This window comes from Schistocerca piceifrons, chromosome 3 (assembly GCF_021461385.2).
Source record: "Schistocerca piceifrons isolate TAMUIC-IGC-003096 chromosome 3, iqSchPice1.1, whole genome shotgun sequence".
NCBI lineage: Eukaryota > Metazoa > Arthropoda > Insecta > Orthoptera > Acrididae > Schistocerca > Schistocerca piceifrons.
Genome location: NC_060140.1, coordinates 286,662,505 through 286,679,950, shown reverse-complemented (window position 1 = coordinate 286,679,950; position 17,446 = coordinate 286,662,505). Strand labels below are relative to the sequence as shown.

Genomic DNA, 17,446 nt, shown 5'->3' with positions numbered 1-17,446 from the left:
AATGTGTAGCTTATGTGGAGCTGCTCAACCCTTGTGCTCCATTCCTTTTAAATTGCTACAGACAGTTATTGTGCTAGCTGGACTGCTGGCAGCACTTTGGAACTCATGATTGACTCCTTCCGCTCCTTTCACGTGATTTCTTACAACAAACTTCATCAATGCTTGACGATCCACATGTGCCAATACATGAGATCTGATTGGTCTTGACTGAGCTGTGGTTGTTCCTTCGCATCTCCATTTGACAGTTCCATCACAAAAAATGGAATTGGGCAGTGTCAGAAGAGTTGAAATGTCCTTGGTACATTTTTTTCTCTGGTGATGTCCATATTTGGTGTCACTGATCTCTTCCGAGTGACCTGTCCTGCTGTTACTAATTCTCTACTGACAACACACTACCCCCCACCCCTTTTTTATATTGTCAGGTCCATCTCTCTTGATGCCTAGTGGTCGACTCTGCATTACATAGGGGAGATGAGAGAAATTAGGCTCTTTGGAGGTATTCAGGTCCTAAGTCATGCACCGTCTTTCAGTTTCCATCGAAATGGTTACCAGCAGAAAAATGTTGCTACCGGAGCACAAAAAGGCAAATATGCTCCTCTTTATTAAAAGACTCTAACTGAAAAGTGGGGTACCAGCTACCTCATTCTATCTTCCTCAGCACCTTTAAAATTTTTTGCAAATATATTGGCATGCAAACATGTTTGTGCTCTTTTTAACTTGCAACTCACCTCTCATTCTCACGAGCTGCTCCAACTGTAACTCGCTCACAACTATCAGTCCATCGTTGTAAGTCTCTTGTTCCCCTCCACTCCAAATTGCCCATTCTCACTTACTCATTCAGCCCAACTCATTGTCGTTGTCTCCTTGTGTCTCTCTGTCACTGTATCCTGTCTCACAGTGACAGTCGCCTTCATTCCGTCCCACTACTAATGCCTCCTCTCACTGTCTCTCCTTCTCTCTTACTGCTACACTCTCATTCATTCCTTCCCACTGCTGCTGTCTCTTCTCACTGTCACTATCTCTCTCTTTCTCGTTGTCATTGTCACAGACTCTGTCTCTCATTATCACTGTCTCTCACCTACTTCCCCTTTCCACTTATCTTTATTTCTCTCCTGCTGGGACTTCTCCTTCACTGTTTTCCTAGCACTGCTCTCTCACTGTCTGCTATGTTGCAGTGTCACTGTGTTCCTCTCTCTCTTTCACATGGCCGCTGTCTCCCTCGCTCATTCTATACCACAACCACTACCTACTACTACCTTTCAGTATTTATTACTTCTCTGTCTCTTTCCCACTGCCACTGTCTGCTTCTCTCACAGCAAAAAAAAGTGCGAATATGTTCGCATGCCAATGTTTTGTTTTTAATTTTTTAAAGGTGCTGCGGAAGGTAGAATGAGGCTGCTGGTAACCCAGTCGGTCTTTTAATATTCGCCTTTTTTGTTTTCTGATAGCAGCTTTTTTCCTCTGGTATCCTTCTTTTCCCTGCCATCCCAGTTACTGATATGTCAATCATATGAAAATAAATTGATGAGTCAGTAAAATTTTGATAGTTTACTTACATGAAATTGAAATAACGCGAAACTAATTTTAGACCTCATGTCGGATTTTACATGCACAAAAATTTTGCATGTGCTTCAGTACTAAAACGTGGAGCTCCCAGAACCCTTCTGATAACAACGGAGACACTTTACAGCATATTTCTCCATGCTATGTCACTTTATAAACTACTTTTTCGCCTCACAACGTAATGTAAAGTGCGTATTTTACGTGCGGAAGTACGTTAAATTTGAACTTCTGTTGCTTAGAAACAGATAATGATATCTAGAAAATTTTCAAGGTTATTCGGAACAGGAATCTTAGGGACACAATTATATCGTAAAAATTACAGCAATTTGCTGTGCACATTTATCTTGGAATTCTGGGCTGAGTTTTGGTCCGCTGATGACAGACAAAATATAATAAAAAAACCGTTTTGTAGGTTTTCCGAGAATCCGCCCATGAACTAATAGCACCTCCATAAGTCTCATCAAGTCCACCGTAGACTACATCAAATGTAAAAAGAACCAACCGATATGCTCCATTTGCCTAAGCAGGAGGAAGTGTGCAACATTCATACTTTGACCCTGTACTGTAGGACAGAGACACGAAGACCATCCGTCTGTTGAGTATACAATTAGTTCATAACCCAAGGGCTATCCAAAAAACTTTGCCCTATCTTTTTACCACCAACAGAACCCGAGGCATGAGCACCGGAAGACGCTGTTTTTGTACGCGACGTTTTGAGATACCTCATGTCTCAGAAAAGTTCCAGGGCAGGTTCTTTTTAGTGTGCAGTACCAAAAAGGAACAAATGTTATTTTTGTGTTCCCTTTTTATGTGTGCGTCCTTGAAATGACCATGGGCATGTTTCCGGGCAATCTCACTAGGTGGCAGGTCTGCGCTTAGCAACACACTGCGTTATTGGCGCATTAGTTACGGTGACGCGATGGATGCTAATTGTGAGCAAGGAGTGTACATTAAGTTCTGTTAAGCTCGAGAAAACTCCAAGTGAAACGTGGACAATGATTAAGTAAGTATATGCAGGCGAGGCACTTTCAAGAAGCCGTGTTTTCGAGTGGCGGAAAAGGTATTGTGAAGGCAGAGATTCAGTGCAAGACAATCTCAGAGCTGGTCGCCCATCTGCAGCACATACCGATGCAGATATGGAGCGTGCAAAGCAGTTATTACGAGAAGACTGTTATGCCACTGTGCGTGCGTTATCAGAAGAACTTAATTTGAATCGTGATGTGTCACATAAGATTTTATGCTAAGATTTAGGGAAACGGAAACTTAATGCAAAACTCGTAGCTCAAACACTAACAGATGAAAAGAAAGAGGAAAAATGAAGAATTTCTGCTGAACTACTGGACAGAGCCAAACGTGATCCCTCGTTTCTGTCAAAGATTGTTGCTGGGCATGATAGCTGGTGGTACGAACATGACCCTCACACGAATCATTAAATTGCTGAGTGGCGGAGTCCTGGATCGCTAGCCTCCAAAAAGTCAAATAACAACCTTCAAGAACAAAGACAACGTTGATTGCATTTTTTGATAGTAGAGGATTGGTTCACCATGGGTATGTTTCTCGAGATCAAATAGTTACCGAAACTCTTTACAGTAAAGTCTTGAAATGTTTGCGATAAGCAATTCGTCATCGCTGTCCTGATTGGTGGCATTCTCAAGACTAGTTCTTACTGCTAGATATAGACCCCAGACTGCTTTATCTGTTACCGAGTATCTGGCTAGACATTCTATTATTGCCATCCCACATCCCACACCTGTGAGTGAAAAGACGACTGAAAGGAAAGGTTTATAAGAATGTCACAGACAAATGGTTCAAATGGCTCTGAGCACTACGGAACTTAACATCTGTGGTCATCAGTCCCCTAGAACTTAGAACTACTTAAACCTAACTAACCTAAGGACATCACACACATCCATGCCCGAGGCAGGATTCGAACCTGCGACCGTAGCAGTCACGCGGTTCCGGACTGAGCGCCTAGAACCACTAGACCACCGCGGCCGGCAATGTCACAGACATCCAGTGGGTTGTGACACATGACCTTACAAGAATTACAGCTGAAAATTTCCCTGCTTGCGTCCAGGAACTCCAGAAACGCTGGCTGGCAGTATGTATACATTGATCAGCCAGAACATTATGACCATAGATCTGTTATTGATATAAACTCGTCCAGGCGATAGCAGCGTCACCTGGCAAGGAATGACTGTTAGTCAATTTATTTACACGTCGAGTTCTGTAGGACCAAACTGAGGAGCAAATCATGGAACGTGTCAGTACATGAAATTACAACATAAAAGTAATAACAGATAAAAATAAAATGTTTATGAACCCGAAAAAAGTCAAACCATAAGTTTAAGTAAACGCAATCAACAATACAACACGAATCAGCTTAATTTTTGAAGGAACTCCTCGACAGAATAGAAGGAGTGATCCATGAGGTAACTCTTCAACTTCGATTTGAAGGCGCGTGGATTACTGCTAAGATTTTTGCGTTCTACTGGTAGCTTATTGAAAATGGATGCAGCAGTATACAGCACACCTTTCTGCACAGGAGCTAAGGAAGTCAGATCCAAATGCAGGTTTGATTTCTGCCGAGTATTAACTGAGTGAAAGCTGCTTATTCTTGGGAATAAGCTAATATTGTTAACAAGAAATGACAGTAAGGAATATACATATTGAGAGGCCAATGTCAAAATATCCAGACTCGTGAACAGGGGTCGACAAGAGGTACGTGAACTTAACACTACTTATTGCCCGAACAACCCGTTTCTGAGCCAAAAATATCCGTTTAGAAAGTGAACAGTTACCCCAAAATATAATACCATACGTCATAAGCGAATGAAAACATGCAAAGTAGACTAATTTTCGTGTCGAACGATCACTCACTTCAGATACCGTTCGAATAGTAAAAACGGACGCATTAAGTCTTAGAACAAGGTCCTGAATGTGGGCTTTCCACGACAGTTTATTATCTATCTGAACACCTAGAAATATGAACTATTCAGTTTCACTAATCATGTGTCCATTCTGTGATCAGGTTTTGTTGAATTGTGTGTTAGAAACTGTAAAAACTGAGTCTTACTGTGATTTAGCGTTAGTTTATTTTCTACAAGCCATGAACTTTTGTCATGAACTGCACTATTTGAAACTGAGCCAATGTTGCACACAACATCCTTTACTACCAAACTAGAGTCACCAGCAAACAGAAATATTTTAGAGTTACCCGTAATAATAGGGGGAGTATCATTTATATAAATAAGGAACAGGGTTGGCCCCAACATTGATCCGTGGGGTACGTCCCACTTGACAGTACCCCACATTTCGGAAACTGCACAACTTGTCAGGAGTTCGAGGAATGCTGTGGTGAGCGATTTCAACACGTGGCGAAACCAAGGTGAAACCAAGTCCCGACGTTGTGGGGCTGGGTGGCCACTCCTCTTTACAGATGTTGAACGTCGTAGGCCAGGCAGACTTGTAAAACAGGGCAGCTGGCAACCTGTGGCGGAACTAGCATCACACCTTAATGCTAGGCAGAGTGCAAGTGTGTCTGAACTCACAGCGCACCAAACACATTTAACGATGGGCCTCCACAGCCGACGACCCATGCATGTGCCAATGTTAATACCACGACATCGGCAGCTATGACAAACTGGCATGCGACCATTGGCACTGGATGTTGATGCTGTGGTAGAGCGTCGCATGGTCTAATGAATCCCGATACCTTCTTCATCATGCTGATGGGAGGGTGCGAATCCGTCGTCTTCCATATGGTTCAAATGGCTCTAAGCACTATACATCTGAGGTCATCAGTTCCTACACTTACAACTACTTAAATCTAACTAACCTTAGGACATCACACACATCCATGCCCGAGGTAGGATTCGAACCTATGACCGTAGCAGCAGTGCAGTTCCGAAATGAAGCGCCTAGAACCGCTCAGCCACAGCGGCCGGCGTCGTATTCCAGGGCAACAGCTCCTTGACTACTATACTGTGGAATGTAGACAAGCTGGTGGTGGCTCCATTATGGTCTGCGAAACGTTCATGTGGCCACCCACGGCTCCAGTGGAGCTTGTGCAAAGCACCATGATGACCAAGGAGTATCGTACACCAGTTGCAGACGACGAACAGCCCTTCACGATCATTATGTTTCCTTATAGTTGTGGCATTTTTCAACAAGATAATGCGGCATGTCACAAGGCTAGGAGTGTGACGGAGCTTTTTGAGAAACGCTGTGCCGAGTCCCAATTGATGTGCTGGCCTCCACCAACCCACCAGATCTGAACCTGATTGAACAGCAGAACAAACACTGGTAGCAGTTACTTCTGTAAAATATCTGGGAGTATGCGTGTGGAACGATTTGAAGTGGAATGATCATATAAAATTAATTGTTGGTAAGGCGGGTACCAGGTTGAGATTCATTGGGAGAGTCCTTAGAAAATGTAGTCCATCAACAAAGAAGGTGCCTTACAAAACTCTCGGTCGACCTATGCTTGAGTATTGCTCATCAGTGTGGGATCCGTACCAGATCGGGTTGACGGAGGAGATAGAGAAGATCCAAAGAAGAGCGGCGCGTTTCGTCACAGGGTTATCTGGTCAGCGCGATAGCGTTACGGAGATGTTTAGCAAACTCAAGTGGCAGACTCTGCATGAGAGGCGCTCTGCATCGCGGTGTAGCTTGCTGTCCAGGTTTCGAGAGGGTGCGTTTCTGGATGAGGTATCGAATATATTGCCTGCCCCGACTTATACCTCCTGAGGAGATCACGAATGTAAAATTAGAGAGATTCGAGCGCGCGCAGAGGCTTTCCGGCAGTCGTTCTTCCCGCGAACCATACGCGACTGGAACAGGAAAGAGAGGTAATGACAGTGGCACGTAAAGTGCCCTCCGCCACACACCGTTGGGTGGCTTGCGGAGTATAAATGTAGATGTAGATGTAGACGCAGCGGTAGAGCGTTGCATGGTCTGATGAATCACGATACCTTCTAGATCATGGTGATGGGAGGGCGCGAATCCGTCGTCTTTAGCGGAACAGTTCCTTGACACCTATACTGTGGGATGTAGACAAGCTGGTGGCGACTCCATTCTGGTCGGGGAAACGTTCATGTGGCCAACCATGGCTCCGGTGGAGCATGTGCAAGGCACCATGACGACCAAGGAGTATCATTCACTGGTTGCAGACCACGTACACCCCTTCATGATGATTATGTTTCCCGACAGCTGTGGCATTTTTCAACAAGATAATGCGGCATGTCACAACGCCAAGAGTGTGACGGAGCTGATCGAGGAACTCAGTGCCGAGTTCCAATCGATGTGCTGGTCCCCACCAACCCACCAGACCTGAACCTGATTGAACAGCAGAACAAACACTGGTAGCAGTTACTTCTGTAAAATATCTGGGAGTATGCGTGCGGAACGATTTGAAGTGGAATGATCATATAAAATTAATTGTTGGTAAGGCGGGTACCAGGTTGAGATTCATTGGGAGAGTCCTTAGAAAATGTAGTCCATCAACAAAGAAGGTGCCTTACAAAACACTCGGTCGACCTATGCTTGAGTATTGCTCATCAGTGTGGGATCCGTACCAGATCGGGTTGACGGAGGAGATAGAGAAGATCCAAAGTAGAGCGGCGCGTTTCGTCACAGGGTTATCTGGTAAGCGCGATAGCGTTACGGAGATGTTTAGCAAACTCAAGTGGCAGACTCTGCATGAGAGGCGCTCTGCATCGCGGTGTAGCTTGCTGTCCAGGTTTCGAGAGGGTGCGTTTGTGGATGAGGTATCGAATATATTGCCTGCCCCGACTTATACCTCCTGAGGAGATCACGAATGTAAAATTAGAGAGATTCGAGCGCGCGCAGAGGCTTTCCGGCAGTCGTTCTTCCCGCGAACCATACGCGACTGGAACAGGAAAGGGAGGTAATGACAGTGGCACGTAAAGTGCCCTCCGCCACACACCGTTGGGTGGCTTGCGGAGTATAAATGTAGATGTAGATGTAGACGCAGCGGTAGAGCGTTGCATGGTCTGATGAATCACGATACCTTCTAGATCATGGTGATGGGAGGGCGCGAATCCGTCGTCTTTAGCGGAACAGTTCCTTGACACCTATACTGTGGGATGTAGACAAGCTGGTGGCGACTCCATTCTGGTCGGGGAAACGTTCATGTGGCCAACCATGGCTCCGGTGGAGCGTGTGCAAGGCACCATGACGACCAAGGAGGATCATTCACTGGTTGCAGACCACGTACACCCCTTCATGATGATTATGTTTCCCGACAGCTGTGGCATTTTTCAACAAGATAATGCGGCATGTCACAACGCCAAGAGTGTGACGGAGCTGATCGAGGAACTCAGTGCCGAGTTCCAATCGATGTGCTGGCCCCCACCAACTCACCAGATCTGAACCTGATTGAACAGGTCTGGGATGTGATTGAAAGTGGCACCAGAGCTCATTGTCCCACTCCGCAGAATTTACGAGAATTAGACGACTTGTGTGTGCAGATGTGGTGCCGGTTCCCTCCAGTGACCTACCAAGACCTCATTGCTTCCTTGCCACGACGCGTTATCCGTGCCAAGGGTGGATGTACCGGCTATTGGATTGGTGGTCATAACCTTCTGGCTGATTAGTGTAGATAGCCAAGGGGACTACTTCGATAGGAGCTAAGATCATTACTTGGCAAGTACAATTTTCAATTTTTTTTAAATACCTGCCCTGGAAGTTATCTGACAAAGGGAGTATGCATGCGGCGGCATGCGTATTGATTCTTGTTAGCCATGATGCCGAGCGCTGGGAGTGTAGGATCGATACTCACTGGCGACGGAGTTCCAGAGGTAGAGTCCCGGCACGGCGGTGATGGGCCCCGGCGGCGTGGCCGCCGTGTTGACGACGGCGAAGAGGGCGGCGAGCGCGGCGAACAGCAAGCCGCAGCCCACCGACGCCACCGTGGCCAGCCACAGGCCCCAAGTCAGCAGCTGCCGCGGCGGACGCATCTCCGACACGACTGTGGGCAGAGGGGAGACGTTCTGGTAAGCTACCCGTGTAATGGCTGCACGCAGCGCTGCCGCAAACAACACTTATTCAACATAGTCTACATCTACATCACTACTCTGCAATTCACATTTAAGTGCTTGGCAGAGGGTTCATCGAACCACAATCATACTATCTCTCTTACCATTCCACTCCCGAACAGCGCGCGGGAAAAACGAACACCTAAACCTTTCTGTTTCAGCTCTGATTTCTCTTATTTTATTTTGATGATCATTCCTACCTATGTAGATTAGGCTCAACAAAATATTTTCGCATTCGGAAGAGAAAGTTGGTGACTGAAATTTCGTAAATAGATCTCGCCGCGACGAAAAACGTCTTTGCTGTAATGACTTCCATCCCAACTCGCGTATCATATCTGCCACACTCTCTCCCCTATTACGTGATAATACAAAACGAGCTGCCCTTTTTTGCACCCTTTCGATGTCCTCCGTCAGTCCCACCTGGTAAGGATCCCACACCGCGCAGCAATATTCTAACAGAGGACGAACGAGTGTAGTGTGAGCTGTCTCTTTAGTGGACTTGTTGCATCTTCTAAGTGTCCTGCCAATGAAACGCAACCTTTGGCTCGCCTTCCCCACAATATTATCTATGTGGTCTTTCCAACTGAAGTTGTTCGTAATTTTAACACCCAGGTACATAGTTTAATTGACAGCCTTGAGAATTGTACTATTTATCGAGTAATCGAATTCTAACGGATTTCTTTTGGAACTCATGTGGATCACCTCACACTGTTCGTTATTTAGCGTCAACTGCCACCCGCCACACCATACAGCAATTTTTCTAAATAGCTTTGCAACTGATACTGGTCTTCGGATGACCTTACTAGACGGCAAATTACAGCATCATCTGCGAACAACCTAAGAGAACTGCTCAGATTGTCACCCAGGTCATTTATATAGATCAGGAACAGCAGAGGTCCCAGGACGCTTCCCTGGGGAACACCTGATATCACTTCAGTTTTACTCGATGATTTGCCGTCTATTACTACGAACTGCGACCTCCCTGACAGGAAATCACGAATCCAGTCGCACAACTGAGACGATACCCCATAGGACCGCAGCTTGATTAGAAGTCGCTTGTGAGGAACGGTGTCAAAAGCTTTCCGGAAATCTAGAAATACGGAATCACCTTGAGATCTACATCTACATCCGTACTCCGCAAGCCAACTGACGGTGTGTGGCGGAGGGTACCTTGAGTACCTCTATCAGTTCTCCCTTCTATTCCAGTCTCGTATTGTTCGTGGAAAGAAGGATTGTCGGTATGCCTCTGTGTGGGCTCTAATCTCTCTGATTTGATCCCCATGGTCTCTTCGCGAGATATACGTAGGAGGGAGCAATATACTGCTTGACTCCTCGGTGAAGGTATGTTCTCGAATCTTCAACAACAAAAGCCCGTACCGAGCTACTGAGCGTCTCTGCTGCAGTCTTCCACTGGAGTTTATCCATCATCTCCGTAACGCTTTCGCCATTACTAAATCATCCTGTAACGAAGCGCGCTGCTCTCCGTTGGATCTTCTCTATCTCTTCTATCAACCCTATCTGGTACGGATCCCACACTGCTGAGCAGTATTCAAGCAGTGGGCGAACAAGCGTACCGTAACCTACTTCCCTTGTTTTCGGACTGCATTTCCTTAGGATTCTTCCAATGAATCTCAGTCTGGCATCTGCTTTACCGACGATCAACTTTATATGATCATTCCATTTTAAATCACTCCTAATGCGTACTCCCAGATAATTTATGGAATTAACTGCTTCCAGTTGCTGACCTGCTATATTGTAGCTAAATGATAGGGGATCTTTCTTTCTATGTATTCGCAGCACATTACACTTGTCTACATTGAGATTCAATTGCCATTCCCTGCACCATGCGTCAATTCGCTGCAGATCCTCCTGCATTTCAGTACAATTTTCCATTGTTACAAACTCTCGATATACCGCAGCATCATCCGCAAAAAGCCTCAGTGAACTTTCGATGTCATCCACAAGGTCATCTATGTACGAGGGCTATCCACAAGTACATTAGGTTTTGGAATTAAAAATAAATAAAGTATTGGAAATTTTTTTTTATTATATACAGATGAAAGCCACACTTAAATACTACTTTTCTACATAGTTGCCATTTAAATTAAGGCACTCATCGTAGCGATGGACGAGCTTGGAAATTCCTTCGTCGTAAAATTCGGCCGCCTGCGCCTTCAACCACGTGGTTACCTCTTTTGGGACAGAAAAGGTGTGATTTTTGTGGATTTCCTGGAAAGAGGCACTACAATAAACTCTCAAAGGTATTGCCAAACTCTGCACAACCTCAGAAGAGCAATACAAAACAAGCGCAGGGGAAAGTTGGGCTCAAAGATCTTGCTGATTCACGACAACGCCCGGGCCCACACGGCAAATGCCACTCGTGAAGTTCTCGAATCTTTTAAGTGGGAGTTGTTTCCTCATCCGCCGTACAGTCCCGACCTGGCACCGAGCGACTTCCACTTATTCCCAGCAATGAAGAAGTGGCTGGCTATGCAGCGTTTTGATGACGACGCACAGCTTCAGGAAGAGGTAACCACGTAGTTGAAGGCGCAGACGGCCGAATTTTACGACGAAGGAATTTCCAAGCTCGTCCATCGCTACGATAAGTGCCTTAATTTAAATGGCAACTATGCAGAAAAGTAGTATTTAAGTGTGGCTTTCATCTGTATATAATTAAAAAAAATTCCAATACTTTATTTATTTTTAATTCCAAAACGTAATGTACTTTGTGGATAGCCCTCGTATATTGTGAATAGCAACGGTCCTACGATACTCCCCTGCGGTACACCTGAAATCACTCTTACTTCGGAAGACTTCTCTCCATTGAGAACGACATACTGTGTTCTGTTATCTAGGAACTCTTCATCGAATCACACAATTGGTCTGATAGTCCATATGCTCTTACTTTGTTCATTAAACGACTGTGGGGAACTGTATCGAAGGCCTTGCCGAACGTGTTTCTATACTAGGCTATGCTCAGGCAACGAAGCAGTTATAAGCTTTGTTGATGAACAATGCAACCAGCCACAAACACGAAGGCTATTTTGTTTTCCGAGGTACGATCGGTCGCGAAATTAAAACAGCGGTGAAAATTTGATGAAGCTTTGCGCAAATGGATTGCACAGTGTTTCTAGCATAACCATCGATGGCGACTCGTCACACTTTTCAGTTCCGAGCGCAGAGTGAGCACTTACAGATGCAAGAACAATAGAGTCTCCCGCCAACTGTGAAAGCGCGTGGTGTCCTTTGATTTCTTCATGCTGAGGCGTTCCGCCTGATTTAATGCAACCCACATTACATAACCAGCATGTGTGATACAGCCGGCCGTGGTGGCCGAGCAGTTGTAGGCGCTTCAGTCCGGAACCGCGCTGCTACTATGGTCGCAGGTTCGAATTCTGCCTCGGGCATGGATGTGTGTGATGTCCTTAGGTTAGTTAGGTTTAAATAGTTCTAAGTTCTAGGGGACTGATGACCTCAGATGTTAAGTCCAATAGTGCTCAGAGCCATTTGAACCACGTGTGATAGCAAAATGCGGCAGTGGTGTGGGAACTCTGAATCAGGACATAGATGGCGTTTCTAGCGCAGGCGGTCAGGGAAGGAAGCGAATATCTACCGGTGATCTTGTTCACCGAGTGGATCAGGTGATTCTACAAAATAGTCTGTGAAGGGCAATTCAGAACAAGTGAAGAGGAATGTTGTCATGACGCATTGTCCTTGTTCACGACAATGCCCGGTTGCAGACTGCAGCTGCAACAAAAAACGCATCTGCGCGGACTTTGCTCCCTCTTATTTTCGTCTCTTTGCTCACATGAAACGCAGGCTATAGTGACAGCATTTGTCGCAGTCAACTACCTGCAGACCAGCGTAGAGAATCGGTGAAAAGCACGGGCGGCTGCCTTCTATGACGTACCATGCTATGACGCGGTGACTACTGAAGTATCGAAAGGTGTAGCTAAATGTTGCAAATAATTTTTTTTTATTTTCACTGTGGTTTCCATTTCGCTACCCATCGAATCTTGAAAAAAAAAAGCCTTAGTACTTTTGAAAAGGTTTTTTCAGTCCTATAACCGGTTTCGAGCTGTCACGCCAATCTTCAGAGGGCTAATGTGTTACCAAATAGGTGGCCATGGAAATTACATTCAAGTTTTAATCAGTAGCGTTTCGCCCAATCCTGCACTGCACAAGAATGTTTGAATATTCATATTAAGCGACGGTAAATATTCAAAGATTCTTCTGCAGTACAGCAGCAGACGGCATGCTGCTTACGAAAATTTTATGTAATAGCAAACTTTAGCCATCTGGCGATGTACGTGACAGCCCAAAACCGGTTAATAGAGTTGAAATAAAGCATTTGAAAATTATTTGTGGCTGGTTGCGTTATTCGCCAACAGTTCTTAACGGCCAAGGTGTTCACGAGATCCAGCGTGGATGAAATGATTTTAAGTTTGTTGATCCTGTCAGAATCCGCTGACAAGCCAGTATGAAACGTACTAAAGTGGAATAGATGTACTTATTACAATCCCACTGCTTAAATACTTATTTTTTTCTTTACTGTTTTCTATTCAACACACAAAACGTTCACTTTGAATATAGCTAATGTCCAAAATTCCTACTAAGCTGTGGTTTTTTTTTCAAAAGTTTATTATTCGATGTGTAATTTGCAATCTGCTAATAACAACAGCGTAGACAATTCAGGCAGAAAAGCTTTACTTAGAAAATTTTCTAAATATACGATTCGCAAAAACCATGTGCACTTCAAAATTCTCCGGCGCTAATATATCTTTAATTTGGGACTGACACACTTGTTTAAAAGCCCTCTTCCTGTCTTTCTAAAGAACATACCAGCTTTTCCCAAAATTCTGTAATTCAAAGGCCATTCCCATTCAGAACTGTTGTACTGTAGAGTGTTCAAATCTTAAAACGTAATCCTTTCCAAAATACCATGGAGCAGTTTTAAAGCCATAATTTTTATGATTCCAAAAATGTACATCTTTCCTATACTGCAATGTCTGTTTGCGAAGTATTTCAGAACAGGGCACAGCACAGCTGCACCCTAAGATAAATCACAAGAGTTGCAAGGTTGGATCTCTACACCAGTCTAATAAGGAAGCGTTGAGGAGGTACTGTTAGGTGTAGCTGCGTGGAGTAGTAGATCTAGAACAGACGTTGTTCAAGCAGTCAAAACATCGCTACACAAGCTAAATACAGCAGTCATCAGCCATTAAAAAACCCTCCATGTATGGACATACAACATTGTCAGGTACCAGTGGTTTCAGCGTCCTTCAACGACTGTCCATAGGTGCTCACGGAAGTAAGAAGGGAATACACCTGTTGTTTCTATTATTGCGCTTGTCAGTTTCTCTTTTCCACCTCAGTTGCTCGAAACGCTGGATTCTTTCCCACGCATTAGACGCCATGTAACGTCCCCACAGAAAATACCCTCTACCACGCACCAATTAATCATTGTCAATCAAACCATCCACATTCATTCGCTTTGGAAAAGTATCTGATCTGATTTTCTCGTAACATATGCGGCGACAGCTAGACGACGCCAAAGTATTTTCTAGCGCGTTTATTCTTTGAAATAACAGAATGCATATATGCATTCTCCATAGTTGTTAGGGTGGTAACGAGGACAGCTTCTGGAGTAGGGATTGAGGGATTGACGTATTTCTGAGAGATACATATTCTGATTTTCTTCTCGCTAAATCGAGCGAATTAACTTGTGTGCCACTAGCGGTTTGTTTGAATAGAAAGAGAGTGTAAACGGAAAATAATTAAGACTTGGCATCACCGGAGATCTGGTCATGTAATGGAGATGGATTTAATACACAATTTCCTTCATAAATAAGGTTTGTGACTTTTTGTTCCGGAGTGAATGAACGAATGAGTTTTTTTCTGAACCATTTGATGATCACGTTGGCCCTGTAATTAGTGGGGAAGTTTCAGCTGTGTCGAAGAGAGCCTGTAATCACTGAGTCTGTGTTAAATCGTCCAAAAAGGCTTCGTACACATCTGGAATTCGCAATCTTTCGTAAAAGGAACAAATTGTCCACGCGATTGATTCTCCCGACTGAATACAGTGTTTAACAGTAATAATAAATGTAAAGATCTTTTACAGCAAGCCAGCCGCTGATTACCAAGACGAAGGACTCCACCAAAGATCCTATTTGGCTGATTTCACGCAATGAAATATTATAATAAAAACTGTACATAGATAAAGGAGAGAAAGAGAGAGAGCGAATGAAAATAGAGATAATATTAATAATCCTCCATTAGTATAACTTTTCGCCTGTCGTATCACGGATCAGCCAAGACACGGGAGGCCCTTACATTACTGTATAGATTTATGTGTGAAGGTGAAAGGGTCTTAAAGACAACAGATACACGTCTATACAGACAAGACATTACACAAAGTTAGCGGCTAGCTGCATTCATCATCTATTCATAGAGGAAGCGACAACTTAATATTATCCTGTTAAAGCCATTCTGGCCGATTAAGTGCAGTAGCTTCCCAGTTACCAGTTTCAGTTTGTCATCTTTTCATATTGTTTTTTAATTCATCTTTGTATCGTTTTTGTGGTCTTGTTAGTTTTCTATGGGCATTCTTTACTTGGAAATACGTAATTGGTATTGGTAGACGGCATGCAGGCCTACGAACAATATGGCCCGTGCAACCGAGTTGATGCTTGATGATGGTGGCTTCAGTGCTAGCAGCGTTTGCTTCTTTCCAAACACTGATATTAGAGCTCCGATCTTGCCATTTGACTCTTAAGATCTTTCTCAGGCAGCGCTGATGGCCCTTTTCCAGAGGCCGCTTGTACCTTCTGTAAGTAGTCCATGCTTCGCATACGTATGTAATAAATGGTATAACATTTGCTTGGTACATACAGAGTTTTTTGCTTATAGAAGTTGAGTGGTGCTTGTAGTGGATACTAGTCTTCGTCCATAGCCTACTGATAATCAACAAACCACCATCAGTCCTGTATTCCATTTCTATGCTTTATTGTAGTTTCCTGCAGGCAAGACGAAGTATAGTTCCAACAAATAGTGAAAACAAAGTGGGAGGTATCACACAACCTTGCTTCGCAGTCGTTGTTATTTCGAAATTCTCTCCAGGGCTATTGTTAACAAGAACCAAGCCATTCATGTTATCGTGCAGCAGTATAAAAATGTTAATGTACGTCACGGGATAGCCTCTTTTACCTATGATCTCTTACCAAGCATCTCTATCGACTGAGGTCACAGCCTTGTCAAGATCTACGAATGCCATGTAGAGGATGTTGCTTTCTGTACTTCCCTTGCATTTGTCTGACACAAAAAATCATATATGTAGTACTGTGATTATGTCGAAGTAGAAACCGTGTTTCACGCAAATAATCTTCAGCGGGAAGTATCAAGCGGTTGGACAGAATCGGAGCAAGTATTTTTCCAGCAGCAGATAGGAGGGATATTCCATGGTAGTTACCACAGTCAATTCTGTCGCCTGCTTTGAAGATACTAACTATCAATACACTTCTGAAATCAAGAGGAATGGTTTCCATGTGGCCCGGCGGCTTTGTCGTTTTCGAGATGCTTAACAACTTCGTCAGTTTCTTGTAAAGAAAGAAGTACGTCAAAATGAGGGCTTGTAGGTTTTTGTGGAATTGTGGAAAGTGCGTCATTGTTCAACAGTTCGTGGAAATGGTCCTTCCACTGTGTCTTAATGACATTGCTGTCCTTCATGAGGCCGGAGCCATCCGTAGATTTAACTGGGTTTAGGCCTTGAGTTACTGGACTGTATGATTATAGTTTACATCATGCTGAAGAAAGCTTGAATGTTGTTGGTTTCTTTCAGATATTGCATTTCTTGAGATATCATCGTCAACCATTTGTTTTATAGGGCACGAGTTTTCTTCTGCATTTCCGCTTCGCTACTTGAAGTTCTCTTTTGTTGCTAATTGACTTAGGATTGCTCTGCCAAGCCTGGTGTGCCTTTCTCTTTTTGTTTAGTAGCGCATGAACTTCGTGGTCGTTTTCATCAAACCAGTCTTGTTATTTGGTTTTCCAGTATCTATCTGATTCTTCAGCAGCTAATATTATTGCAGCCTTCAGTGTCGCCCAATTTTCTTCAGTGCTTTCGGGATATTTATGCGTAACCTTTTATCCAAAAGCTGCTGGATTTTTTTTTATTGGTACTATCCTTAACACAGTCTATGTTCACTTTAGATGTTGCAAGTTTTCTGTTTCCTATGTCGTAAGTGAGGGTGAGGCGTCATCACAGAGGGAGGTCTCAAGACTCCAAAATTGCTATTGTTTGACGGAAATGAGTTGGTCAGTTTCAACTGGTGGCATGTCGCAGGCCACTTAAGGAGACATTGTAGGCGTACGTGAAATTTGTTGAAATTTGACATTTTCTGTTTTTTACTACATAATGTACTTTGGACTTTCCTGAACATTTTGGTGTACAATATTCTGAACGTTGACGAGTGACTGTCAAATTTCGCGGCTACGCGTACACTGCCACAGTGGAGCAGTCATATCTTGGGAACTAAACAGTCTAGAAGGCTGTGAATTGCTTTGTTTTGTGCCTACTGCTACGTCTCAGAAGTTGGCATTACGAATAAACAAATCAGTCCTTTGTTTCTGATACCAGTTTACGTTGAAAGAAGTGTGACTATCGACTATTTTTGTAGTAAGCTAACTTCTATTGCTTTTCGTACGTAAATAAACTGACTAAGCGTAAAAGTAACTTCACGAAACGCAAATTTGCGGGTAACAGATATGTGAGACCTGCATTTTCTTCTGAAGTACTTGAAAATATGTGTGCTAGTAGTGAAAGAAAC

The 17,446-nt window shown here is 43.9% G+C and overlaps 1 protein-coding gene across 1 annotated transcript in view; it reads right to left on the bottom strand.

Annotated features, from left to right (window-relative positions):
- LOC124789443 overlaps positions 1 to 17,446 on the bottom strand; it is a 222,899-nt gene that overhangs the window by 11,218 nt on the left and 194,235 nt on the right. Inside the window, exon 3 of the mRNA XM_047256793.1 lies at positions 8,366 to 8,554. Within this exon, the coding sequence (XP_047112749.1) occupies positions 8,366 to 8,554 (189 nt within the window). The remainder of the gene's footprint in view (positions 1 to 8,365; positions 8,555 to 17,446) is intronic.